At 41.3% G+C, this 26,631-nt stretch overlaps 1 protein-coding gene across 1 annotated transcript; it reads right to left on the bottom strand.

Annotated features, from left to right (window-relative positions):
* Positions 1-3,728: 3,728 nt before the first annotated feature.
* On the bottom strand, positions 3,729-26,600 carry patl2 (PAT1 homolog 2). The gene is made up of 19 exons (XM_071390996.1): positions 26,494-26,600; positions 26,068-26,224; positions 25,234-25,493; positions 24,998-25,063; positions 24,860-24,913; positions 24,552-24,707; positions 24,298-24,369; positions 23,983-24,131; positions 23,696-23,770; positions 21,686-21,809; positions 21,326-21,443; positions 21,093-21,190; positions 20,941-20,994; positions 9,572-9,711; positions 5,900-6,056; positions 5,504-5,650; positions 5,275-5,372; positions 4,978-5,118; positions 3,729-4,852 (listed from the first exon to the last, which is right to left on the bottom strand). The coding sequence occupies exons 1-19, from the start codon at positions 26,512-26,514 to the stop codon at positions 4,819-4,821; spliced, it is 2,121 nt and encodes a 706-aa protein (XP_071247097.1). The 5' UTR covers positions 26,515-26,600; the 3' UTR covers positions 3,729-4,818.
* Positions 26,601-26,631: the final 31 nt, after the last annotated feature.

Here is a 26,631-nt window from a genome sequence, read left to right as displayed (position 1 = left end):
CGTGCATCACGGTTGGGATGGTGTTCTTCAGCTTGCAAGCGCCCCCCTTTTTCCTCCAGACATAACGATGGTCATTATGGCCAAACAGTTCAGAGGACATTTCTCCCCATGTGCAGTTGCAAACCGTAGTCTACCTTTTTTATGGCGGGTTTGGAGCAGTGGCTTCTTCCTTGCTGAGCGGCCTTTCAGGTTATGTCGATATAGGACTCGTTTTTACTGTGGATACAGACACTTTGTACCCGTTTCCTCCAGCATCTTCACAAGGTCCTTTGCTGTTGTTCTGGGATTGATTTGCACTTTACGCACCAAAGTAGGTTCTTCTCAGGAGACAGAACGCGTCTCCTTCCTGAGCGGTATGACGGCTGCGTGGTCCCATGGTGTTTATACTGGCGTTCTATTGTTTGTACAGATGAACGTGTTACCGTCAGGTGTTTGTAAATTGCTCCCAAGGATGAACCAGACTTGTGGAGGTCGATTTTTTTTTCCTGAGGCTGATTTCTTTTGATTTTCCCATGATGTCAAACAAAGAGGCACTGAGTTTGAAGGTAGGCCTTGAAATACATCCACAGATACACCTCCAATTGACTCAAATGTTAACAATTAGCCTATCAGAAGTTTCTAAAGCCATTACATCATTTTCTGGAATTTTCCAAGGTGTTTAAAGGCACAGTCAACTTCCAACCCACTGGAATTGTGATTTAAGTGAATTAATCTGTCTGTAAACAATTGTTGGAAAAATTACTTGTGTCATGCTCAAAGTAGATGTCCTAACCGACTTGCCAAAACTATAGTTTGTTAACAAAAAACATTTGTGGAGTGGTTGAAAAACGAGTTTTAATGACTCCAACCTAAGTGTATGTAACTTCCGACTTCAACTGTATATATATATATATATAAACTCAGCAAAAAAAGAAACGTCCTCTCGCTGTCAACTGCATTTATTTTCAGCAAACTTAACGTGTAAATATTTGGATGAACATAAGATTCAACAACAGACATGAAGTGAACAAGTTTCACAGACATGTGACTAACATAATTGGAATAATGTGTCCCTGAACAAAGGGGGGGTCAAAATCAAAAGTAACAGTCAGTATCTGGTGTGGCCACCAGCTGCATTAAGTACTGCAATGCATCTCCTCCTCATGGACTGCATCAGATATGCAAGTTCTCGCTGTGAGATGTTACCCCACTCTTCCACCAAGGCACCTGAAAGTTCCCGGACATTTCTGTGGGGGAATGGCCCTAGCTCTCACCCTCCGATCCAACAGGTCCCAGATGTGCTCAATGGGATTGAGATCCGGGCTCTTAGCTGGCCATGGCAGAACACTGACATTCCTGTCTTGCAGGAAATCACGCACAGAACGAGCAGTATGGCTTGCTGGCATTGTCATGATGGAGGGTCATGTCAGGATGAGCCTGCAGGAAGGGTACCACATGAGGGAGGAGGTCTTCCCTGTAATGCACAGCGTTGAGATTGCCTGCAATGACAAGCTCAGTCCGATGATGCTGTGACACACTGCCCCAGACCATGACGGACCGTTCACCTCCAAATCGATCCCGCTCCAGAGTACAGGCCTCGGTTTAACGCTCATTTCTTTGACAATAAACACATATCCGAACATCACCCCTGGTGAGACAAAACCGCAACTCGTCAGTGAAGAGCACTTTTTGCCAGTCCTGTCTGGTTCAGCAACGGTGGATTTGTGCCCATAGGCGACGTTGTTGCCGGTAATGTCTGGTGAGTTCCTACTTTATAACAGGCCTACAAGCCCTCAGTCCAGCCTCTCTCAACCTATTGCGGACAGTCTGAGCACTGATGGAGGGATTGTGCGTTCCTGTTGTAACTCGGGCAGTTGTTGCCATCCTGTACCTGTCCGGCAGGTGAGATGTTCGGATGTACCGATCCTGTGCAGGTGTTGTTACACGTGGTCTGCCACTGCTTGGACGATCAGCTGTCCGTCCTGTCTCCCTGTCTTATGCGTCTCACAGTACGGACATTGCAATTTATTGCCCTGGCCACATCTGCAGTCCTCATGCCTCCTTGCAGCATACCTAAGGCATGTTCACGCAGATGAGCAGGGACCCTGAGCATCTTTTGGTGTTTTTCAGAGTCAGTAGGAAGGCCTCTTTAGTGTCCTAAGTTTTCAGAACTGTGACCTTAATTGCCTACCGTCTGTAAGCTGTTAGTGTCTTAACCATTCCATAGGTGCATGTTCATTAATTGTTTATGGTTCATTAAACAAGCATGGGAAACGGTGTATAAACCCTTTACAATGAAGAACTGTTAATTTGTAAAAATCCAAATAACTTATCTTTGAAAGACAGGGTCCTGAAAAAGGAACATTGCTTTTTTTGCTGAGTTTATATATAAAAAAAATCTACACAGAATGGTAGTATGCAATGGGTTATTTCTCAAATGAATAGTTTGAATGGCTTAACAGATTGAAAATGTCCTCATGTAAAGTCTTCGCTTTCACTGTATATCTAGTCTTGAATATTGTCATAACTTGCCAATGTGTCCTTCAACATCTATCAACAGACATTCTGAAAGTAGCTTTGTGATACTTGTCAACTCCTCATTGCACTGGTTCAACACCAATACGGCATCAGTGAAAGTACCTAAGAGTATGTGTCCATGATGTTCACCTGAGGGCGTGAGAAAACAGTAAAAGGTTGTGCTCGTCAAAAGCAACCAGAGGACCTGGCAGTTTGATTTGGTGTTCAATGGAGTTAAAGTCAGGGCTCTGTGCAGGCCAGTCAAGTTCTTCCACACCGATCTCAACAAATCCTTTCTGTATGGACCTCGCTTTGTGCATGGGGGCATTGTCACACTGAAACAAGGGCGGGCCTTCCCCAAACTGTTGCCGCAGTTGGAACAGTCTAGAATGTCATTTTAGACTTTAGCATTAATATTTCCCTTCACTGGAGCTAAGGGGACTAGCCAGAACCATGATAACAGCTCCAGACAATTATTCCTTCACCAAACTGTGCAGGTAGCGTTCTCCTGGCATCTGCCAAACGGTGAAGTGTGATTCATCACGCTAGAAAATGCATTTCCACTGCTCCAAAGTCTAATGGGGGCGAGCTTTACACCACTCCAGCTGACGCTTGGCATTGCACATGGTGATCTTAGGCTGCTTGACCACGGAAACTCATTTCATGAAGCTCCCGACGAACAGTTTGAGCCGATGTTGCTTCCAGATATGGTTTGGAACTGTCGTGAGTGTTGCAACTGAGGACAGACAATTTTTTTTACACGCAACAGCATTCTGTGGTCCCGCTCTATGAGCTTGTATGGCCTACCCCTTCACGGCTGAGCAGTTGTTGCTTCTAGAGGTTTCCCTTCACACTAACAGCACTTAGTTGACAGAGGCAGCTCTAGCAGGGCAGAAATTTGACACTGACTTGTTGGAAAGATGGCATCTTATGACAGTGCCACGTGGAAAGAGCTCTTCAGTACAGCCATTCTACTGCCAGTGTCTGTCTATGGAGATTGCATGGCTGTGTGCTCAATTTTACACACCTGTCAGCAATAGGTGTGGCTGAAATAGCCAAAGCCACTAATTTGAAGGGGTATACACACAATGTTGAAAATATATTTACAGATAATTGTCCAGTAGCCTACACAAAGAGATCCATATCTAACAGACAACACAAGGGTCATCAACCCATGTCTACTCTTGCAGAGCAGGTTTTGGGGTGTGTACACTGTTCAAACTAAAGACAAATTATTTTTTAAAGAATTTTATTTCTTATGTTGCAAGTGCTATACAAGAGTGATTATTCTGTTTCCAACTAAACTGATTAAATTTGATCAAGTTACAACTTAAATATTCAAATAAATATTGAAGAAAGCATATGGCACATATGCATAGAGGGTACATTTTGGAAAACCATATACATTTATCTTTTAGAAAGAAACCAAACTTCCAAATAATTTTTTTGAAGTCAATTAGATTTTACGAAAACAGATTTTTCCATGACAAAATGTAACCTACACACGTACTAACAAAGTGCAACTGCACAATCCTCCATGATTCAGACACCAATTTCTTTGGAGAAGACCGTTTAAATCATGAAAATGATAAATGACAGCTTACTCTTCCCGAAATGATATTACACATCGATTGATATTTTCATTTTGACTTGAATATTAGGCAGGTTAGCTGGAGAGTGAGAGCTGACATAATCGCTCAGCCCCATCTACTGGTTGTGTTACATCATAGGACTAACTTATGTCCATTACACCACATTGTGGTACTATGGTACTGTAGCAGTTAAAACTATGGGACTGGATTATAGAGGTTAAAAATTAAGATAATTTTGGTGACTAGAGAGGAAATCTGAGTCGCTGGACTGGAGACTAAGAGGAGGAAAGTAGGAAATAAAAAGGAGCAGATAAAGGAAACAGATCGAGACAACGGAATGGTGCAAAAAAAAGTGAGGGAATGAGGGAAGAAAAAAAGGAAGGAATAAGAAGAATGGCATTCATGTGTTCTAAGACAACACATTTTGCATACAAGGAGAACAATGCATGGGTAGCATAGGCTGCATTTACTCAGGCAGGCCAACTGATATTTTTTCCACTAATTGATCTTTTCACATCAAATATTTTTCAGCGCTGATCTGATTAGTCAAAAGACCAATTATTGAAAAAAATGTCAGAATTGGGCTGTCTGTGTAAATGCAGCCATAATGTGGTACGTCTATGCCGAGGGAATACCTCAGGGTATGCATGCCCACTCGTTTTCATTTTGGTGCTCATTACATTCTGTACATTAGCCAAAACACAGTCTCTGCTTCAGATGTCCTTGCCTACTACGACGGAAGAGCCAGGTATCCAGTCGCAGATCTAGATAAGAGATAATGTTTTTGAATGAATACACCTTGGGATTGGTTACGATGAGCTTTTTTTTTTGCAATGCATGCATAGAACATCTTTAAAATAAAGTATGTGCTGTCAATTCTGACACTCACTCCATATTGCTCTTCAGCTGGTGGATGGTACGCTTGTCCAGGTAGCGGCAGAAGAGTGTGAGAAGGTTTGAGGGTAGGAGAAGGGGCTCCACCAGAGCAGTCTGGGATAGCTGCGATGCCACCAGGAAGACTGTGTCTGTCCTGGAGATAAAGATGACAAAATGGTCAATACGAACAACAAGGGGCAAGGACCATGTACAGACACGCTTAACTGTAGCCTACGAGTATGTCTATTTACAACTTAGGGACAGTGTTGCATGTGGACAAAGACATTGCTAGGAATGAAGGCAGTTGTACCAGGTTTCAAAGTCACCAATGCTGGGCTCCAGAGGAACATCAGAGGACAGTAGCCTCTCTCCTTGGGACAGCAGGGCGTAGAGTAAGGAGAGCCCAAACTGAAAGGTAAAATGGGAGAATGACGAACAAGACAACAGGGCAGCGCAACGCAACACACAATAGTAAAACATTGGACAGTCAAATATTGTAGCTATTCTTTGTATGTGAGAAAGTGAAAAGTGTAACAAACCTTGCTTTGGCAGACAAGAGAGAGGCACATGCTGCCACCGCTGGAGTCGGGAAGTGATGCCGTAAAGTCTTTAAGGACCCCAATAAGCTGACTGAAGGTCATGCCTCCGATCACAATTCGAAGAGATGGGTACAAAACCGGAAGAGACTGCAGGGATGTGTGGAACGCCACGGTTGTGTGGAAGTGAGAGTATGGATTATTCTTCAGTCAAGCAGGCAGTATTTCATACAAATAAACAGTGCCATGTTCAGTAGGCAAAACTAAAATAACTGACTTGATTCCTTACTCTACAAGTCAGAGGCATGTTTGTTCTACACAATATACCTTTAAACATTCCACAACCCTAAGTAACACGGTGCCATACACCAGAACATTACATTTTATTTTTTAACTGACCTCATCTGCGTCTCTGCTCATGAGTACAGGCAGGTGAGAAGTCACCATGCTTAAGACTTTCAACGCGGCGTCATGGGACAGGAAGGGGAGGAGTCGAGCCAGTAGCTGCTTTCCTTTGGACACCAGGAGACATGGCAGAAATTCTTCCCCTGCCTCTCTAGGGTGAAATATATGACAAGTACTGAATCACTGTATAATATAAGAATAATGTGAGAACCTGAAAGTTAAGAATTTCTAAATGGATGCAGGAATTACTTGTTGAATTTGGTGTTTAAAGTAGACCAGTGCCTTCAGAAAGTGTTCATACCCACATGGACTTATCCCACATTTTGTTGTGTTCCAGCATGAAGTCAAAACAGATGGGTGTGAAAAAAAACACCTCAAAATGGAAAAGTTTTCAGAAGGGGGAGGTGGGGCGCAACTCAATATTAATAAGGTGTTCTTAATGTTTTGTACACTGTGTATAGACAGGTGTTTCTAAATCATGTCCAAACAATTGGCCACAGTTGGACTCCATGCCATTAGAACAGCCTAAATTCATCAGGGCATGGAGTCTACAAGGATGCTGGCTCATGTTGACTCCAATGCTGGCTATTTTGAAGAATCTCAAATATATTTAGATTTGTTTAAAGCTTTTTTGGTAGTAGGTGCTTAGTAGTAGGTGCTCTGTTGAGCGTGAAAAACCCAGCAGCGTTGCAGTTCTTGCTACAAACCGCCTGGCACCTACTACCATACCCCGTTCAAAGACACTTGAACGGACAATCTTTTGTCTTGCCCATTCACCCTCAATGGGCCATGTCTCAAGGCTTAAAATATCCTTCAACTTGTATCCTCCCCTTCATCTACACTGATTGAAGTGGATTTAACAAGTGACATCAATAAGGGATCATACTGTAGCTTTCACCTGGTCAGTCTAGGTCATAAAGAGAGCAGGTGTTCTAAATGTTTTATACAATCAGTGTATAAGGTCACAGTTGACAGATCATGTCAGATCAGAAACATTACCATAACTATATCACCGTAGATCTCAGAGATAATTATGACGAGGCATATACTACCGTTCTAAAACTTTTGAACACCTACTCATTCAATGGTTTTTATTTTTTACTATTTTCGACATTGTAAAATAAAGACATCAAAACTATATAACACATATGTAGTAACCAAAAAAAGCTTTAAACAAATCAAAATATATTTTATATTTGAGATTCTTCAAAAATAGCCACCCTTTACCTTGACAGCAGGTGCACTCTTGGCATTCTCTCAACCAGCTTCATGAGGTAGTCACCTGTAATGCATTTCAATTAACAGGTGTGCCTTGTTAAGTTCATTTGTGGAATTTCTTTCCTTCTTAAAGCGTTTGAGCCAATCATTTGTGTTGTGAGAAGGTAGGAGTGGTATACAGAAGATGGTATTTTACCAAATAGGGCTAAGTCCATATTATGGGAAGAACAGCTCAAATAAGCAAAGAGAAACAGTTCATTACTTTAATGCATGAAGGTCAGTCAATCTAGAAAAAGAAACTTCTAGAAAAAGTTCTTGAAGTTAAGTGCAGTCGCAAAAACCATCAAGCGCTATGATGAAACTGGCTCTCATGCATGAGGACCACCACAGGAATGGAAGACCCAGAGTTACCTCTGCTGCAGAGTTCATTAGAATTACCAGGCTCAGAATTTGCATTCCAAATAAATGCTTCAGAGTTCAAGTAACAGACATCTCAAAATCAACTGTTCAGAGGAGACTGCGTGAAATCAGGCCTTCATAGTCAAATTGCTGCAAAGAAACCACTTCTAAAAAGGACACCAATAAGAAGACTTGCCCGGGCCAAGAAACACAAGCAATGGACATTAGACCTGTGGAAATTTGTCCTTTGATCTGGAGTCCAAATTAGATTTTGTATCCAACCGCCGTGTCTTTGTGAGACGCGGTGTGGGTGAACGGATGATCTCCGCATGTGTATTTCCCACAGTAAAGCATGGAGGTGTTATGGCGTGGGGGTACTTTGCTGGTGACACTGTTATTTAGAATAAGGCACACTTAACCAGCATGGCTATCACAGCATTCTGCAGCGATACACCATCCCATCTGGTTTGCATATAGTGGGACTATCCTTCGTTTTTCAACAGGACAATGACCCAACACACCTCCAGGCTGTGTAAGGGGTATTTGACCAAGAAGTGGAGTGCTGCATCAGATGAATTGGCTTCCACAATCACCCGACCTCAACCAAATTGAGATGGTTTGGGATGAGTCGGACCGCAGAGTGAAGGAAAAGCAGCCAACAAGCGCACAGCATGTGGGAACTCCTTCAAGATTGTTGGAAAAGCATTCTTGGTGAAGCTGGTTGAGAGAATGCCAAGAGTGTACAAAGCTATCAAGGCAAAGGGTGGCTATTTGAAGAATCTCAAATATATTTTTTATTTGTTTAACACTTTGTTTACTATACGATTCCATATGTGTTATTTCATAGTTTTGATGTCTTCACTATTATTCTACAATGTAGAAAATAGTGAAAAGAAAAACCCTTGAATGAGTAGGTGTTCTAAAACTTTTGACCTGTAGTGTATATCTGGGGAAGGGTATAAAACAATTTCTTGTGTTGAAAGTTTCCAAGAGCACAGTGGTCTCGAGCAAAGGGAAATAGAAAAACAAATGTGGAACTACCCAGACTCTGCCTAGAGCTGGCTGTCTGACCAAACTGAGCAAGGACCTTGGTCAAGAAGGTGACCAAGAACACAATGACAGAACAGAGTTCCTTGGCTGAGATGGGAAAACCTGCCAGAAGGGCAGCAGTCTCTACAGCCCTTCACCAATCTGGGCTTTATGGGAGAGTGGCCAGACTGAAGCCACTCCTGAGAAAAAGGCACATGACAATACGCCTGGAGTTCACAAAAGGCACGTGAAAGACAGATCATAAGTCAAACGACTCTGGTCTGATGAGACAAAATTAACTCTTTGGCCTGACTGCAAAGCGCCATGTCTGGAGAAAATCAGGCACAGCTCATCGCCCATCTAACACCATCCCTACCATGAAGCATGGTGGCGGCAGCATCATGCTATGGGGATGCTTTTCAGCAGCAGGGACAGAGCCTGGTAAGGATAGTAGGAACAATGAATGGAACCAAATCCTTGATGAAAACCTGCTTCAGTGCAAATGACAGTCTAGGGTGAAGATTTACAGTCCAACAGCACAATGACCCCAAGCATACAGCCAAATCAATGCTGGATTGGCTTTAGAACAAGAACATGATAGTCCTTGAGTGGCACAGCCAAAGCCCAGACTTGAATCCCATTGAAAATCTGCGGGAAGACTTGATTGCTGTTTTAAGGAAGTATGATCAAATACCCAAATCCAGATGTGCAAAGCTGAAAGCCACATACCCAAGACGACTCAAATCTGTACTGTTCCAAAGGTGATTCTACAAAGTCCTCAACCAGGGGTGTGAATACTTTTGTAAATGAGATTTATTGAAAATCAAAATGCTGAAAACATTTCTAAATACACGTTTTTTCACTTTGTCATTATGGGGTATTGTGTGTAGATGGGTGAGAATTCTATTTAATCCATAATTCAGGCTGTAACAAAATGTGGAATAAGTCAAGAGGTATGAATACTTTGAAGGAACTTTAGCTCAAGGTGACTTGATACAACCGGCAGAGAGCAGGACTCACAGGTCGGGATGCTGTAGCTGGGAATAGATGTACTCCACTTTTATCTCAGTTTTCTCCATCAGCCCTTTCTCCTCACCCTCCCCCAGCACCTGTGCCTTCATCCTCTGCTGCTCTTCTACCTCCAGCAGCACCATGAACAACTACAGGAGACAGTGTGGGGGGTGGGGGTAATATCCCACAAATATACAGTCACACCCCCCCCCCCCCATTTCAAAAATGATACTTTGGGAACCACCTTATCCTACAAAATGGCATATTGAAATTAAATGAGTGGTTCACTTTTTTTTTTTTCTCCTTCATGTTAAAGGGTGTTATAGAAATTATGGAGAAAATTATGTTATAATACTGTAATTGCATCAAATGGTTGTTTTATGCAACAGAATAGAGGGTTCTTCACTCTGAACTGAAAGTGGGCCTCAGATTTAGCACAAATACATTTAGAACCTTTTGTTTGATTAAGGGTGAATTCGTGTGTGAGATATATTAAGTATAACCTACCTAAAAAGAGATCACTATGTGCACAGGTAAGATCAGGGATATTGCGTATTGAAACAAGTCGGTATTGTGGTGAAACGGAATGTAATTATGACTTCGAAGAAATAGAGAACGAAATTAATTTAATCCTCCATTGCTCTTTCTACCATGATATACGCTTGCTCTTATTCCAGAAACCACACCAGATATACCCTGGCATTATGTGGCTGAGTGATGAGAAACTGAAATGGTTTTTGTCCATTGTTTATTTCCGTTTGCGGAATATTTAGATAAAGCCTGGAATAAAAGAAAAAGGGCTACCTATAATAGTGAAACAATTGTAGCTTCTACGTGGTTAATGGTGTGTATAGGCTTGTCTACCATATTAATCCTCTGTCAGACTGGGTTCAAGTGACTACTATTTATTTTTTTCTGTATGTATGTGTATATAATATATATATACATACACAGTGTATGTAAACTCAGAAAAAAAGAAACGTCCCTTTTTCAGGTAATTCGTAAAAATCCAAATAACTTCACAGATCTTCATTGTAAAGGGTTTACACTGTTTCCCATGCTTGTTCAATGAACCATGAACAATTAATGAACATGCACCTGTGGAACGGTCGTTAAGACACTGACAGCTTACAGACGGTAGGCAATTAAGGTCACAGTTATGAAAACTTAGGACACTAAAGAGACCTTTCAACTGAAAAACACCAAAAGGTGCCCAGGGTCCCTGCTCATCTTTGTGAACCTGCCTTAGGCATGCTACAAGGAGGCATGACGACTGAAGATGTGGACAGGGCAATAAATTGCAACGTCCGTACTGTTTGACATCAGCGGCAACAACTTCGCCTATGGGCACAAACCCACCGTCACTGGACCAGACAGGACTGGCAAGAAAGTTCTCTTCACAGACGAGTCGCGGTTTTGTCTCACCAGGGGTGATGGTTGGATTTGCATTTATCGTCGAAGGAATGTGCTGTACTCTGGAGCATGATCGATTTGGAGGTGGAGGGTCCGTCATGGTCTGGGGCGGTGTCACAGCATCATCGGACTGAGCTGGTCATCGCAGGCAATCTCAACGCTGTGCATTACAGGGAAGACATCCTCCTCCCTCATGTGGTACCCTTCCTGCAGGCTCATCCTGACATGACCCTCCAGCATGACAATGCCAGCAGCCATACTGCTCGTCCTGTGCGTGATTTCCTGCAAGACATGAATGTCAGTGTTCTGCCATGGCCAGCGAAGAGCCCGGATCTCAAATCTATTGAGCACGTCTGGGACCTGCTGGGGTCGGAGGGTGAGGGCTAAGGCCATTCCCACCAGATATGTCCGGGAACTTGCAGGTGCCTTGGTGGAAGAGTGGGGTAACATCTCACAGCAAGAACTGGCAAATCTGGTGCAGTCCATGAGGAGGAGATGCACTGCAGTACTTAATGCAACTGGTGGCCACACCAGATACTGACTGTTACTTTTGATTTTGTTCAGGGACACATTATTCCATTTCTGTTAGTCACGTCTGTGGAACTTGCTCAGTTTATGTCTCAGTTGTTGAATCTCGTTATGTTCATCCAAATATTTACACGTTAAGTTTGCTGAAAATAAATGCAGTTGACAGCGAGGGGACATTATTTTGCTGAGTTTATATATGCATATTATTTTACTGCTCCAGGGATGTAATTATTGTTTAGATAACCTTATTTACTATCATGTATAATTTTGTATTTATTTTTTCCCACTCTTTATGTGATATTGTTTGTTTATGTGTCAATTAATCCCATAAGGGATGGGTTGCCAATTGACACGAAAATAAAAATGTTCCTTCATTCTGACAGGAGATTTACGATGTCTTTGTTGCGATAAGCCTAACAAGACCGCATTTCATAGCATGAGTTATTGTTTCTGTACTGGGTTACCAGGGGAGATGGCTCCAGTATAGAGTTGAGGGCCAGACCCTGGTCTCTACACAATGAGAACAGTCTTTACACAACATACTGTTTAGTGTGAATTATTAATCATCTTTCATACGAATCCTAACCTTGTGACCCATTCCATACATCCGTTTGTCATGAACATCACCTTTGCTATAAAATTCTGTGGCTCAAATCCACTCGTTGGGCTCTCAACGAATCACCTACGGGAGGGTCGTTGACCAGCTCCATTACTGCAGTAATTAAATAAAGATTGATTGTTTAAGAAATATTTATAAAGTCTCCTTTTGATTACAATAATTCCACGACAATTTTGGAAACGAGGATGGGATAATGAACTTCATTTTTCTGATTGTTCCCAGTGAAATTCAGGTTAACAGTGCACGGGGAGTTGCATTAGATGCAGCTGGGGAAAGCCACACTCCCCTATTCGGAGATGATCGGATCCCCATCTGGCTGAGAGCCTCAGCTGAATGGATAAATCATTTCGAACAGAATTGGATTAAGGGTGAGACTGGTTTCTTTCAATAATTTAACTTGAAAGTGCACAGAATTGATAGTACTAATTGGACATTAATTGAACATTGATGTCAGAGTGGACAATCAATAAGTGATAGGGGGGGGGAAATTATAATAATAAAAGCCATAAATGCCCCTGTTGAGAGTATGCTCAGAGCGAGGTCTTCCTTAAGAGGGACACAGCTGGGGTAACTAGCAGGACTGAGTTGATAAGTGTTCTGAAGTGAGGCATCCTTGGACATGATTGTTAGCCAGTTGCAGGCTACCAAAAGTCCAGATCCGTGGTACTGGGTTGATCACAGTAGGACTGGTGAGGTTAACCTATTGAACGAGGAACTAGAGTGCAGGTAACACCTTGCGAGGGCATTTGGCTTAGTGAAGTTCAAATTATAACGTGTAATGTTTTGATAAATGAGGTAAACAGGTATGACTTGGGTTACTATTGGGAGTTGTTTCGGGACCACTAATTAGGTAAGACTTTGATAAATGTTATGGGTTTCCCTGTTCATATAGACAGGGTTTGAAATCCTGTGTGGGTAACCTTTGTAGAAGCTTTGTGTGGGCGCGGTAGGTTGACTCTGTGGTTAACCTTTCAATGATGTTCTGTGTGGACATTGACCAATTCTGTGTGAGCATTTGATCAATCCTGTGTGGGTGATCATTAAGGTTCTGTGTGATCCTGAGAAATAATAATTAGTAGATAAGTTAATGATATGCAGTGGTTTAAAATAGTTAAGTGGATTTTGTTTATAGCTTTCACATATGTACCCATGTAAGAAAATATTCCTGCAGGTGATAAAATTATTGATTGAAGTGTATTTGGGAACAGTACTGTGTGAATGTGATGAGTTGAGTGTGGAAATATAGATATTTGCATAATAAAATGATTAAAATTTGGATAATAAGTGTTGATATAATGTTCTCTTGGGGTTCCGTAACTACCCATCATAGAATATCTCAGGTTGGTATTGAGAGCGGGACGTTATCAGCAAGTCTATAGTTTCTGGTAGGCTAGACTTGGCCGTGGTTTCTGGGAGGATAGAGAACCATCTAGGATCCTATGACACGCAGGGCAGTGTCCGGGAAACTTCAGTTTTTTTTGCTGGGAGAATGTTTGCTGAGCCGATGGATTTGGTTGCTGTGAATACCAAACGTTCTATATGGATTCTGTGACGATATGAAAATTATGAAGTGTGTGTGTGTATATAATTGATTACTAGAGATTTGATTAAGTAATACTGGGAATATAATGAGATGTAACTTAAACAACCCATATGTAGACCTACGTAGATTGAGTTGGTCCCTTTAATGTATCATTTGATAAAGATGAACTGTTGACAAAGGTCTGGGAAATTGTCTCAAACTGATTGGTGTCCACTTTTGGTTAACTTACCCTAACGATGTAACGCTTATTGGATTTCCTCAGTCCGGGTACTACATTTGAAATAAAACTGCCCTTAAGGCCTTTTTTTCCGTATGAGAGGAGTTTTTCAATCAAGTCAGAGCGAATTAAGGTGTAATCTCTACATAATATGTAACATCGTGCAAAGCCAAATTAGGGTCGCCGTCATACTACTCATCATTACGGAGCTAGACGTAGTAAAATAAGTCACTTTTATTACAAGGCGCAAGATCTGGTTTTAAATCAATTAATGTTAATTTAAATCTATTCCTTTTGCGCATGGGAGAATCTCTGCGGCGAAACGCGTGGAACTGTAAGGCTATTTTCTGGGAATTGTCATTATGTGGCAGATGTTAAGACTACAAACCATTGTAATTGGGTTATTAGCAGGATTTCTTTGTCATTTCAGTAGCATTGTGTCTATGCTATTGACTAAAATATGGGTTTCTGATTGTTATTCAAGTATTGGTATGTTTTGCCTAGACAGATACTGCCGATGAGTTTATATCTTAAACAAAACTAACATTTTAGCAGATTGCTTAGTTTGACTTAAAAAGGCAAATGTATTCAACATGAATGGCGGGGCTATTTTGAGGTAATACACTTTTGTCTGTTGCCTAAATGGTCTGCTGGAATAACAGAATGGAGTCGTATTTAAATAACTCAATCAAATATGAATAATATGGCTATGAATTTAATATGCTTGTCAACAACAAGTATTATTTTATTACCTGTAGCGTGATCAGATGAGACAGTTACCTAAATCTAATAAGTGGATAGGTAATTGTGATTGTCACAGCTCTATGATCATAATTGATAACTAAACATGGTTATTAATTATTGCATGATAAAACTTGGATATAATCAAAGTTGTGGGTAGTAAATGGCTGTAGTATTGAGCCCACAAATGTATTTTCTACATTTGGCGCATTACAGGTTAATCTTAAAATAGACGGTTGCCTATCAATTCTGAAGGAAAGCCATATTCATGGTTAAAAGAAAGTAGCAATAAGGAGAGAGGTTGGTTTATGCCCTATTGGGGATTATATGGATATAGGAAGACAAGTGTGAATAATTTTGGTAATGTGTGTCAGTGATATTTGAGGCGCAACACTGGAATAAGATAATGTCATACGTATTCTCCAGTAAAACATTTGCAGATGATATAGTATTGGATCTAATACAAGGTGACCAATTAATGGGCACAAACACCATAACTATTCTCCGGGGAAGTGGTAGCTCCACCTTGGAAAATAGTTAACTTCTTATGGGCAGGTGGGATGGTAGCGTCCCACCTGACCAACATCCGGTGAAACTGCAGAGCGCGAAATTCAAACTACAGAATTATAAATATTTAACTTTCATAAAATCACAAGTGTAATACATCAAAATAATGCTTAACTTCCTGTTAATCCAGCCGCTGTGTTAGATTTCAAAAAGGCTTTACGGCGAAAGCACACCATGCGATTATCTGAGGACAGCGCCCCGCATACAAAACCATGAAAAACATTTTTCAACCAGGCAGGTGCGACACGAAAGTCAGAATTTCAAAGTCATTTTTTCAAAAAACCAGCCTGAAACTCTTCCTAAGGAATGTTGACATGTAGTGGAAGCCCTAGGAACTGCAATCTGGGAGGACTTCGCCTTATAATAAAAGTGACAGCCATTGAAAATAGTGGTAGGCTGAATTTTCTTTGGGGGGGGCGTTTCGCCTGCCATATCAGTTCATTTATACTCAGACATTTTAATAGTTTTAGAAACTTTAGTGTTTTCTATCCAAATCTACCAATTATATGCATATCCTAGCTTCTGTGCCTAAGTAACAGGCAGTTTACTTTGGGCACGCTTTTCATCCGGATGTGAAAATACTGCCCCCTACCCAAGAGAGGTTAATAGAGACGGGAGGAAAGGGAAAATCAGCAGAGTCCTGTTTTAGGTGTGTGGGCTGTTGGTCATTGGAAGAATGTGTGTATAGTGATAATGGAGACTACCGCACCCGATGCAGTCGGGGGGGAATGGAATGCTGCGATGCAAGCATTTGCATCTTTGTCAAAACAGTAGCATACACTCCTGAAAGTAGCGGGAAAGGGAACTTTCACATAGGTCAATGGCCTTGGTTAGATCAATAGTGGTTCATAGAGATTACGGTCTTTATGTGAATGGAGAAGGAGGAGACCACGTTTACACAACTTTTTAATAGATGCCAGGGATCAAATATCAGATTACTTATGACAAATTGGCTAAATTTGACACAGGAAAAATAACTTTGGCTTGGAGAACCTATGCGAAATGCCAGGGGAATGGATTCTAAAGAGGTAACAAATTAGAATTATTTGGGCAAACACTCCTCGCAAACTCAGAAAATCTTGTTTTTTTTAAATCTTTTGAGACATTTTATTGTGAAATGTATATAAATGGACGAAAGTGAAGGGTCACGAGGAATTAGCATTGGTTACCAAAACTAAAATGAATTGCACATTTATTTCATTCATGAACATTGTGGAGCAGTGGTTATGGAGAATCATGGGGAAGAGAGACCAGTGAATCGTTAAATTCGATGGCGAGATATCGTCGCCGTGTCTACGGGTAGTACATGCTAAATAAAGGGGTGGATTAAAAAAAGCATTTAATCAATGGAGTAAGGACAGTGGGATTTACAATTATCATGGATTGCTGATTAAGATGTAGCATAGTGAATGCTAACGAAATGTACACTTTCTTTTCCAGAAAAGGTTTCATTAGCTCTTTGGAATGTTTCCCGAGACTGGTCTTGGGGAGAGCAGCGAGTGAGATTGAGGCCGTAAACTACCAAATTAAATAAAGCCTGGCCATTTGGGTTTTTACCTTAAGGTTTGCAAATAACCCCCCACACACACACTTATGACTATTTGTTGGCATTTTAAAATAGTGTTTGATTTCTTGTGTGTGTTCTATTTCATTTGTGTTTAGTGATTTTTCCATTTGTCTTCATGCAAAGTTATCTTAAAAAGGGGCAGACACACATGGAATCTTCTGAAGTTGTTTTGTTCAGAGTTAAACACGTGTAAATTATTTTGTTAAGACGTGTATTGGAAGCCTAGGATACGAAAATGTATGAAATGTTTGACATTAGTCTAATATTGTAAGAAACACTTCTTTGAAGGGTTTGTATGACCTCTGACCTGACTTTCCGGTGTGGTTTGATCACCCTCACTGGGAAAGCCATTTGGATAATGTAGGTAATTTGTAATATTGATAATTATGATGAAGTTCATAGTTCTTAGCCATATTTGTGATTTGGATCAACAGGAAGGATAGGGTGTTGCCTTTGACTAAGGGTAGGCTGTCTTACGTCTATTTTCATATGACCACATGGGTATAAATATATACGTTGAAGTCGGAAGTTTACATACTACGTTTAAATGTATTTGGCTAATGTGTGTCACAATTCCCGACATTTAATCCTAGTAAAAATGCCCCTTAGGATTACCACTAAACTTTAAGAATGTGAAATGTCAGAATAATAGTAGAGAATTATTTAGGCTTTTATTTCTTTCATCACATTCCCAGTGGGTCAGAAGTTCACATACTCAATTAGTATTTGGTAGCATTGCCTTTAAATTGTTTAATTTGGGTCAAACGTTTCGGATAGCCTTCCACAAGCTTCCCACAATAAGTTGGGTGAATTTTGGCCCATTCCTCCTGACAGAGCTGGTGTAACTGAATCAGGTTTGTAGGCCTCCTTGCTCGCACACGCCTTTTCAGTTCTACCCACACATTTTCTATAGGATTGAGGTCAGGGCTTTGTGATGGCCACTCCAATACCTTGACTTTGTTGTCCTTAAGCCATTTTGCCACAACTTTGGAAGTATGCTTGGGGTCATTGTCCATTTGGAAGACCCATTTGCGACCAAGCTTTAACTTCCTGACTGATGTCTTGAGATGTTGCTTCAATATAGCCACCTACATTTCCATCCTCAGGATGCCATCCATTTTGTAAAGTGCACCAGTCCCTCCTGCAGCAAAGCACCCCCACAACATGATGCTGCCACCACCGTGCTTCACGGTTGGGATGGTGTTCTTCAGCTTGCAAGCATCCCCCTTTTTCCTCCAAACACACCGATGGTCATTATGGTCAAACAGTTCTATTTTTGTTTCATCAGACGAGAGGACATTTCTCCAAAAAGTACGATCTTCGTCCCCGTGTGCAGTTGCAAACCGTGGTCTGGTTGTTTATGGCGGTTTTGGAGCAGTGGCTTCTTCCTTGCTGAGCGGCCTCTCAGGTTATGTCGATATAGGACTCGTTTTACTGTGGATATAGATACTTTTGTACCTGTTTCCTCCAGCATCTTCACAAGGTCCTTTGCTGTTCTGGGATCGATTTGCACTTTTCGCAACAAAGTACGTTCATCTCTGGGAGACAAATATAACCAATGAACACGTCTCCTTCCTGAGCTGTATGACGACTGCGTGGTCCCATGGTGTTTATACTTGCGTACTATTGTTTGTACAGATGAATGTGGTACCTTCAGGCGTTTGTAAATTGCTCCCAAGGATCAACCAGACTTGGGGGGAGGGGGGGGTCTACAATTTTTTTCCCCTGAGGTCTTGTAAACTTCAGCCTCACTGGAATTGTGAAAGTGAATGATAAGTGAAATAATCTGTCTGTAAACAATTGTTGGAAAAAATTACTTGTGTCATGCACAAAGTAGATGTCCTAACCGACTTGCCAAAACTATAGTTTGTTAACAAGAAATTTGTTGAGTGGTTGAAAAACAAGTTAATGACTCCAACCTAAGTGGATGTAAACTTCCGACTGCAACTGTGTATATATATACTGTATATATATATAATTCTTTTAATGGAATTATTGAGGGTAGTGTTTATTGTTCTATTTTGACCAGTAGTCGATTTTCCCCCATATTTTTTTATACATTATTCACATTGGGAGTCATGTGTCAAATGGGGAGGTACAAGTTTTGGATTGAAGTTCACACACCTTGTGTGAAATGTAAGGAATGTATTGAGTGATATGTGAAGGAGTGTATTGTCGTGTTGCTTATTCTGTTTTTATACAAATTTACCAGATTAGGACTGCTGGATTGTTGGGATTTCTCCCGATGGGTTCGAGGTCCAACTTCCTGATCCTGTGGCTCTGCGATGAAATTAACAATGTGATGGGGAGGATAAGCCAAAATGAAAAAAATTGTTTCAATAGAATGTGTAATTCTCTTTGACATATGTTTAGACATTGGTATTAAGAATAATTGGTAAAAGTAATCATTTAAAGTCCATGCTTGTCTGGATTTCCTGAATCGGAAATGAACTGAAATGTTATTCTGATCTTTCCTCTCGAGGTCACAGTTGGTGTCTTAATGCATGGAAGGGATCATTTGACCACGAGAACAGTGCGTGAACCGCAAAACCCTGTGTAACTGGCTGAAGAAAAGCGACAAAGGCGTTCAATATGGCCCTGTCCGCACCGCTTCTACCGAGACCCGAGTCCGTGCCAGCAACCGTTTACAGCATCCAATCTAAGCTATCAACAGTTTCTTCTCTCATGTCTTCTCTCCCCACGTGGAATCCTGTCACACTCCTGAGATGTTGCTGGTATAGTGGTTGATGAATGGACAAGACAACAGGTGGCACATTATCATGGGCCATCCACTTTGAACTGTAAAGCTATCTGAAGAAGACAATGAAGACGCCAGGACAATCAGTGCCTGAAGGGGGAAAGGGGGGGGGGGGGTGGTTCAACTGTGCCCAAAAATTAAAAAGTCTATAAATTTGGGGTATCAGGTTAATTGTAGAGGTCTACACTGCTAAATTTATAGTAATTTAGATTAAGAATGCATTGAGAAACTGATCTGAAATTATAATCATTATAAGTTAATACTGGAATTATAGGATAAGTATACTGTAAGTTAATATAAATGTACACTGCCAATGTATGAACGATTGGTGAATGAGTGTGAAATTTATCCTAATCTACTTGATTTATTTCCATTACCAAATTAAGTTTGATGATAGTGATAATACTCAGGAACTATAGCAGGTATTGTGTTAACGACACATATAGGAGTTACCTTATAAATAGTGGAATCATAATGACGCTTGTCTTGGGTGATGTTCATTAGGCACCAACGGAATAAATTTTACTTAAACCAGGAGTGACTACCTGGATTGAGAAACAGATGCCTCAAGTCCTCAACTGGCAGCTTCATTAAATAGTCCATGCAAAACACCAGTCTCAACATCAACAGTGAAGAGGCTGAAGGCCAGCATCCCAGAGTCAACTCTTCACAGTTGACGTTGAGACCGGTGTTTTGCATGTACTATTTAATGAAGCTGCCAGTTGAGGACTTGAGGCGTTTGTTTCTCAAACTAGACAAGCTAATGTACTTGTCCTCTTGCTCAGTTGTGCACCGGGGCCTCCCACTCTTTCTATTCTGGGAAGAGCCAGTTTGCGCAGTTCTGTGAAGGGAGTAGTACACAGCATTGTACAAGATCTTCAGTTTCTTGGCAATTTCTCGCATGGAATAGCCTTCATTTCTCAGAACAAGAATAGACTGACGAGTTTCAGAAGAAAGTTATTTGTTTCTGGTCATTTTGAGTCTAATCGAACCCACAAATGCTGATGCTCCAGATACTCAACTAGTCTGAAGGTGGACAGGTTTATTGCTTCTTTAATCAGAACAGTTTTCAGCTGTGCTAACATAATTGCAAAAGGGTATTCTAATGATCAATTAAAATTAAAATTATAAACTTGGATTAGCTAACACAACATGCGATTAGCTAACACAACGTGCCATTGGAACACAGGAGTGATGGTTGCTGATAATGGGCCTCTGTACGCCTATGTAGATATTCCATTTTAAAAAAACGGCCTTTTCCAGCAATAATAGTCAGTTACAATATTAATGTCTACACTGTATTTCTGATGTATTTCAGGTTATTTTAAAATGGACCGCAAACTTTTGAACGGTAGTGTATACATACATTTTTGGGATGAAAATAAAGTGGAACACTCCTTCAACATGCCATTTTCTGTACTTTACCTTTTCTATTTTCTTTAGGACGTCTAATCGCTGTTGCCTGATGTCTTTTAGTTCCTGCGAGGAGGGGACCATTCAGAGAACGTACACTTGCAGTTTAACTGTTGTACATTCTTCAAAAAGGGTTTCAAAAAGTGCCCAAAGCATGTTCTCACCTCGTGTGGACAGTGGGCTGCAACTGCATTGATCGCTCGTCGAGGAGAGAAACACGTCGACACGGCGACCTGGCCTAGGGAACCCTCGATGTGCACCACTGAAAGATCAACAGCATCACTCGGGTTAAAGAAAATGCAAACATTCAGCCGCATACAAACAATGACCACTTCCAAAATACACTTCAGCACCATGCACAGTTAAGGACCAGTGCATGTGGGGTATTTTGAGAAACCTGGGGTGTAAGAGTCCATCTTGGTGACGTAGGGGGTGGTGAGTTTGGGCGGCTCCCTCTTGCCTCGCATGCCCAACTCCTCCTCTGCCAGCTTGGCCTCCATTCGCCGATAGTACTCCTACAGCACAATGTGAGAGGAGAGCCATCATGCAACAGCCCTTTCTGGAAATCATTCCAAAAGTAAACTGTGGTTATGGTATAAAAGAAAGAACATGCAGAAAGATAGCTGTGGGGGTTTTAGTAGAGAATTGGGTACCAAGTTATTGGAGGAGAATGTGGAACTAAAATCATACCTCAGAGGATTGAAGGTTAGACAACAAAGAATGAGAGGAGTGAGAAGTGCCAGCTAACCTACAGTACCTGGTAGTAGTAGTCGTCCAGGTGGGGATTCTCGCTCTGGAGCTGAATCATCTGTAGTCTAATGATCCACTCTTTCTCTTTAGCCGACATGAGGTTACAGTAGGGGTCCCAGCTGTCTGGTTTTCTAGAGGGAGATCAACAAGTCATTATAAGCTTCAATTATCAAAGCAAAGCTTTTATATTAAAAAAGTAGAGTACCTTAAAATTCCTTTGGGGCAGGTTTATGGGAGACCGAGCAGGGTTTAGGCCAATTATGAATTAAAGTAGCAAATTGCTCCAATTCTGATTCAATTTACCACACAGGAAGCAGAATTGGAATTAAAGGAGGTAGAATTTAATTCAAAGAAATTCAAACAGGCTAATTTATTCAATACATCACTAAAAACATTTGTATTTTGACATTTGGTGACCAATACTATGTAATACATTTTATTTATAGACATTCTCCTAAAGTTCTCATTACAGTAGACTGGAAATATTCTAATATCTCTATAATGATAAATAATAATTCACTTACATGTTAAATATGAAGGAAAAAACAATTCCCAGAATGCATCAAACCTAATATCATGACAAAAATACAAACAAATACTGTGACATCCGAGTTGCAATCAAGCTAATATATTTGAAGTGCTATCTGTATTCATTGCATTAATAAGAGACAGATGCTTTTGGTAAAATAATTGTCAAAGGAATGAGATTTCATGAATCATGTCTCAGTTTAATTAAATTCTACATCATTCTAATTAAATTCTGCTTCCTGTGGGGTGTGTCCAATTCGAATTTCAATTCATGCATGGAATTTAATTAAGTTCCGAATTGACCGACACCCTGACACAGACTAAAGCCCGATTTGGACAGGACTAGTATTACTAGAGAACAGTGGTTACGTAATTGTTACTCCAGCATGCTTCCATATTCCAGAGGATGATTCACACAGGACTTGTTTTTCCAAACTTCCCCCTGTAATTTTGAATCAAGACGGAAGCCTGGAGGTTCTTATTCTAGCTGTGTCTAGACTTGTGCTTGGCTGTCAAATGTAAAGGTGTCCATAAGATTTACATTTTGTGATCATAATCATTAGGGCCATTTTAGCGATCCATGGTAGTCCCTCATAATAAAAAAGCCCTCCATCCTGCTGATGTGCTGCTCAGAAGCACACGAAACACATTTAAGGATGAAAGAGAAATAGCTATTTCCAAAATGTTTCAGTGGTGAGTCAGGGATGCCCTGCTTTGCGATCCATTGCCTACATCAACAGCCAGGGTTTCCTTAAATAGGCATGGGCACAATACTTTTTTATTGCACATTTAGGCCTTACTAAACTGACGCATTTGGCTATGTTAAATTTCAATACATTGGCACAAAACGTATAAACAAAAGTATTCACTGTGCAAGTTGATAATAAATATATGCGCAGCACTTTGTTTTAAGAATCAATTTATCAAATCAGTTCTTATGTTCTTGCTCAAACTGCTAGCAGCACCTGTCAAACTCAAATGCCTCAAAACACAGGGATGTTGATGCGCACAGGCCTAGTATTGTCAGAGGACTTGAGTTCAACGAAAAACAGTAGGTTATTCTGGCTGGACTTGTTTCTATTCTGCCATGTAAAAATGACTGACATGGCAGATTTGCACGGGATTGAAATTAAAATGTGGCGTTTTATGCTCATGCACATAATTACCCGACCTCCCCCAGTAAAATGAACACCGTCCGAATAGGGCTCAAGCATATCCTGTCCTAAAAAGCTAGTACAATAGAGAATCTCCATTGAAAGCGATTTATTCCAGGAATAGGGTCTGGGAAATAGGTTAGTGTTTAAACTAATGCGTCCAAGAAGCAACACATTGGCAGAAATATTAAGCGCAACCATGTTGAATATGATAAGAGTTTCTTTGATCTCTGGACATAACTCACTCTAGGACTGGTCAAGCAACCACATTTTAGACATAGGGTAATAATATCAAATATAAGTCAATTTAAAATAAGTAGAAGCACGTGCCAAACCTTTGGGATCTCTGTTGCCTTTGACTCAACAGTCGTCTGTGTTGGGGGTGAAGCTGTGTCACTGGACCAGGGAACCTGTTGGGGAGAGACATGTGATTATAGGTCAAACCCTATTCATCTTTAAGAATACGCAGTACAATTATAAGCCATTTGATAGAATAGTGAGATACATTCTCTCATCAGATTGTGGTCAGAGACAAAAGAACCAGAGCAGGTGTCCCCAAAGCTTGTCCTTGTAGGTTCTTCACTCAGAAAGGTACGGAACAAAATCTAATTACGACACAGACCTGAATCGCTGCACACGATTTGACGAGGGGCTGTAGAAGGGAGAGGGTCTTGGGGAGTTTGCACCAAAGCGAAGCTGCATCATTTTCGGGGTCAGAGGTTGAGGGGTGGAGGGGCAGGGACGTGGTGAGGGCGAGAGGAAGCCCCCCGCCTGAGTGAACAGAACGTCTCCATTACAACTCACACCAACAGAACTAGAGAATTACATCTCCCTACATGCTTCTGGCATGCAGATACATTAACAAATTCATACAACTTGTGAGCAGATCACTTCTAAATGTACACAACAGGGGAACTATTGATGGGAAGGCAGGAACCTGGTTATATGGCTGTTGTGTGGTGAAAGGTCCTCGGGAGATGATGGGAGAGCTGGGCAACATGGTGTTAATCTGCAAGGGAAGTAATACAAATACATGTAAATTTGCCATCGGCCGTAGACTGGGCAGTGTGTTCCATAGTCATTCAACTAATATTTACCAAAGATTCAGGTCAACTACCCAACAATAGACCATCTTTGGCCATCTCTCCCTTGTGCCCTAGTCTTCAGACAACTACTCCACCAGTCAATTACCTGAGATGGGCATCTTTGCCCAAATGGTCTATTTGAGTATGACCCTCTTAAGCCCCCTCTCCTCCCACTTGAGTTGGAGAACGGGTAGTGAGAGTCCAGGTAGTTCGGTCCTCTGCCAGGGGCATGACTGTCCATCACACACACAATGGCCGGGTCCTGTCGTAAGAGAACACCCAAATGTGCCAAACTAACCATTAGGGTCTAATGCTACTAAACGTGGCATAATCCCCTTAATTTTCAGTATCAGATTTCTTTGAAAAAGTGGTATTATCCTGTGTTGGTAGTCTTCCACATATAACGCCCACTACCTGCAATACTGATCCAGAGGCGTGTCTGGTTCTCTCATAAGATGATAACATCCACTGTGAGAGAAAAGAAGAGCAGAGTAGGTAAAATGACAGTAAATATATTTTGTCATCAGAATGGGGTTGTGACAAATAACTCACAGCATCTGGATCTAGATCATCCCAGTAGGAGACGCTCCCAACGTCCACTATAGCGCTGTCCAAGCTCTGAGAAAAAAACAAATGGTAATGTGTAAACTAGAGACCGTAGAATGGTTGAATGAGGACATGTTTTGCAATAGAAAATGTGTTTTATTGGTCAAATTCAGGTACTACATCCAGTTTCAAAACATTTTCTTCCTACTGGATACAACTGACCTCTCAAGAGTAGTAATCACCTGCAAACTTGGTCGCCCCTCCACAGTCCTCACCACAGCTGGGTCTTCAAACATCTGCGCCATGGCCTGACCTCCCCTCTGTCCCCTTCCTCGTCGGCCCGGTGGGCCCTGGACCCGGAGTTGTGGCAGGGTCCTGGGAGAGAAGGAGGGGGAGCTGGGGGAGAGGGATGGCAAGACAGGTGGGGCAGGTGGCTTCTCTCCAAATTGGAACAGAGGGTTGGTGGGCTCCTCTTCCGTGTCCCCCACTTCTGTATCCATATCTAGAGGCCCATTGTAAAACATTTAGATGGGTTAAGTTATGACGTAAATTATTCTATTTAGTTGTATTCTTGGCATTTGCTGTCACAGTTCCTAGCCTCAAAGTTTAAACTGGTGGTGGGGGGGGTAAGGTTTTGAAGAGCCTATCCTATATCTAGGAGATATAAGAAAGCTCAGGAAATATTAGTTTATTTGGCCACATATTTAACCCATTTGATGGCACAAAACTAGCTCCATACTTCCATTCATTTGTATGGGCAACTTTCAGAGGTGTCCCGTGACACTTGTGGGGGTCATAGAGCACCGTGTTCGTGAGAGTCTCCCCTTTGGACGTTACACTGTTTGGACGCTACAGACATTTTCAAGATGTCTCATGGTCTGACAAACACAGCCACCGCACATGCGGAAGGCCGACATGGGCGGATGCGGAGGATTGAGACGCAGCCCATGAAAAATAACATATATATTTCTAGCTTAAATTGACAGATTTGATGGGGATTTTTTTTATGTTACTTATATTGATGCATGGGTGCATCATTAAACAGTAAAAAAAATACAAATAAAAATAAAAAATACCCATTCCAAACGTCTCATTGTTGTAGATATCTATTTCCTCATCCTCCTCTGCCATCTCTGCCAATCCACACTCGTCCATGCCTGCCCCCCCTTCTTCATCGCTCCATTGGCCTCCGTTCTCTGGCCACTGAGGTTGAGAGACTGCGGTTTCAGTCTCCTGAAAGAAAATACAGAGGGAGGAAAATACAAGGGTGACATCTGCTGTCGATACTACCGCCATTGAATAACTTGACATACAACTTAGAATGAACTAGACTCGATGGCTACTACAACTTTGATGTATGACCATTCGCGTGTATTCGACGCATGTGATGCAGCACGTGTAGGCTAGTTGTTTTGAGAATGATGAGCGGTTTAGTCGAATGTACTTAAACAATACATGTGTATCTCAGCTTTGCACACGAAGCGCAAAAACGGTCAACTTACTTGTTGTTCTGAGTCACTCATTTGAATATTTTCTGAAAATATTACACTTCTATGCGTCGGTTTACCTTTCTGCTACCTTTCTCTTTTTAGACATCTTTGTATGGTCATTAGCGTTTTAAATGACCACACCTGTCGGGG

This window comes from Salvelinus alpinus, chromosome 3 (assembly GCF_045679555.1).
Source record: "Salvelinus alpinus chromosome 3, SLU_Salpinus.1, whole genome shotgun sequence".
In the NCBI taxonomy this organism is placed as follows: domain Eukaryota; kingdom Metazoa; phylum Chordata; class Actinopteri; order Salmoniformes; family Salmonidae; genus Salvelinus; species Salvelinus alpinus.
The sequence above is the reverse complement of the archived record's forward strand: the minus strand, read 5'-3'. Positions and strand labels throughout refer to the sequence as shown.

Bases quoted from the DNA above. Each gene is read 5' to 3' on its own strand.
- patl2 (XM_071390996.1), bottom strand. From the start codon at position 26,514: ATGAGTGACTCAGAACAACAA. The intron at 21,810-23,695 runs GTTTGGCACGTG...ATCTCCCTCTAG, and splicing joins AGGCAACAGAGATCCCAAAG to AAAACCAGACAGCTGGGACC. The intron at 5,651-5,899 runs GTCAGTTAAAAA...ACATCCCTGCAG, and splicing joins TGAGCAGAGACGCAGATGAG to TCTCTTCCGGTTTTGTACCC.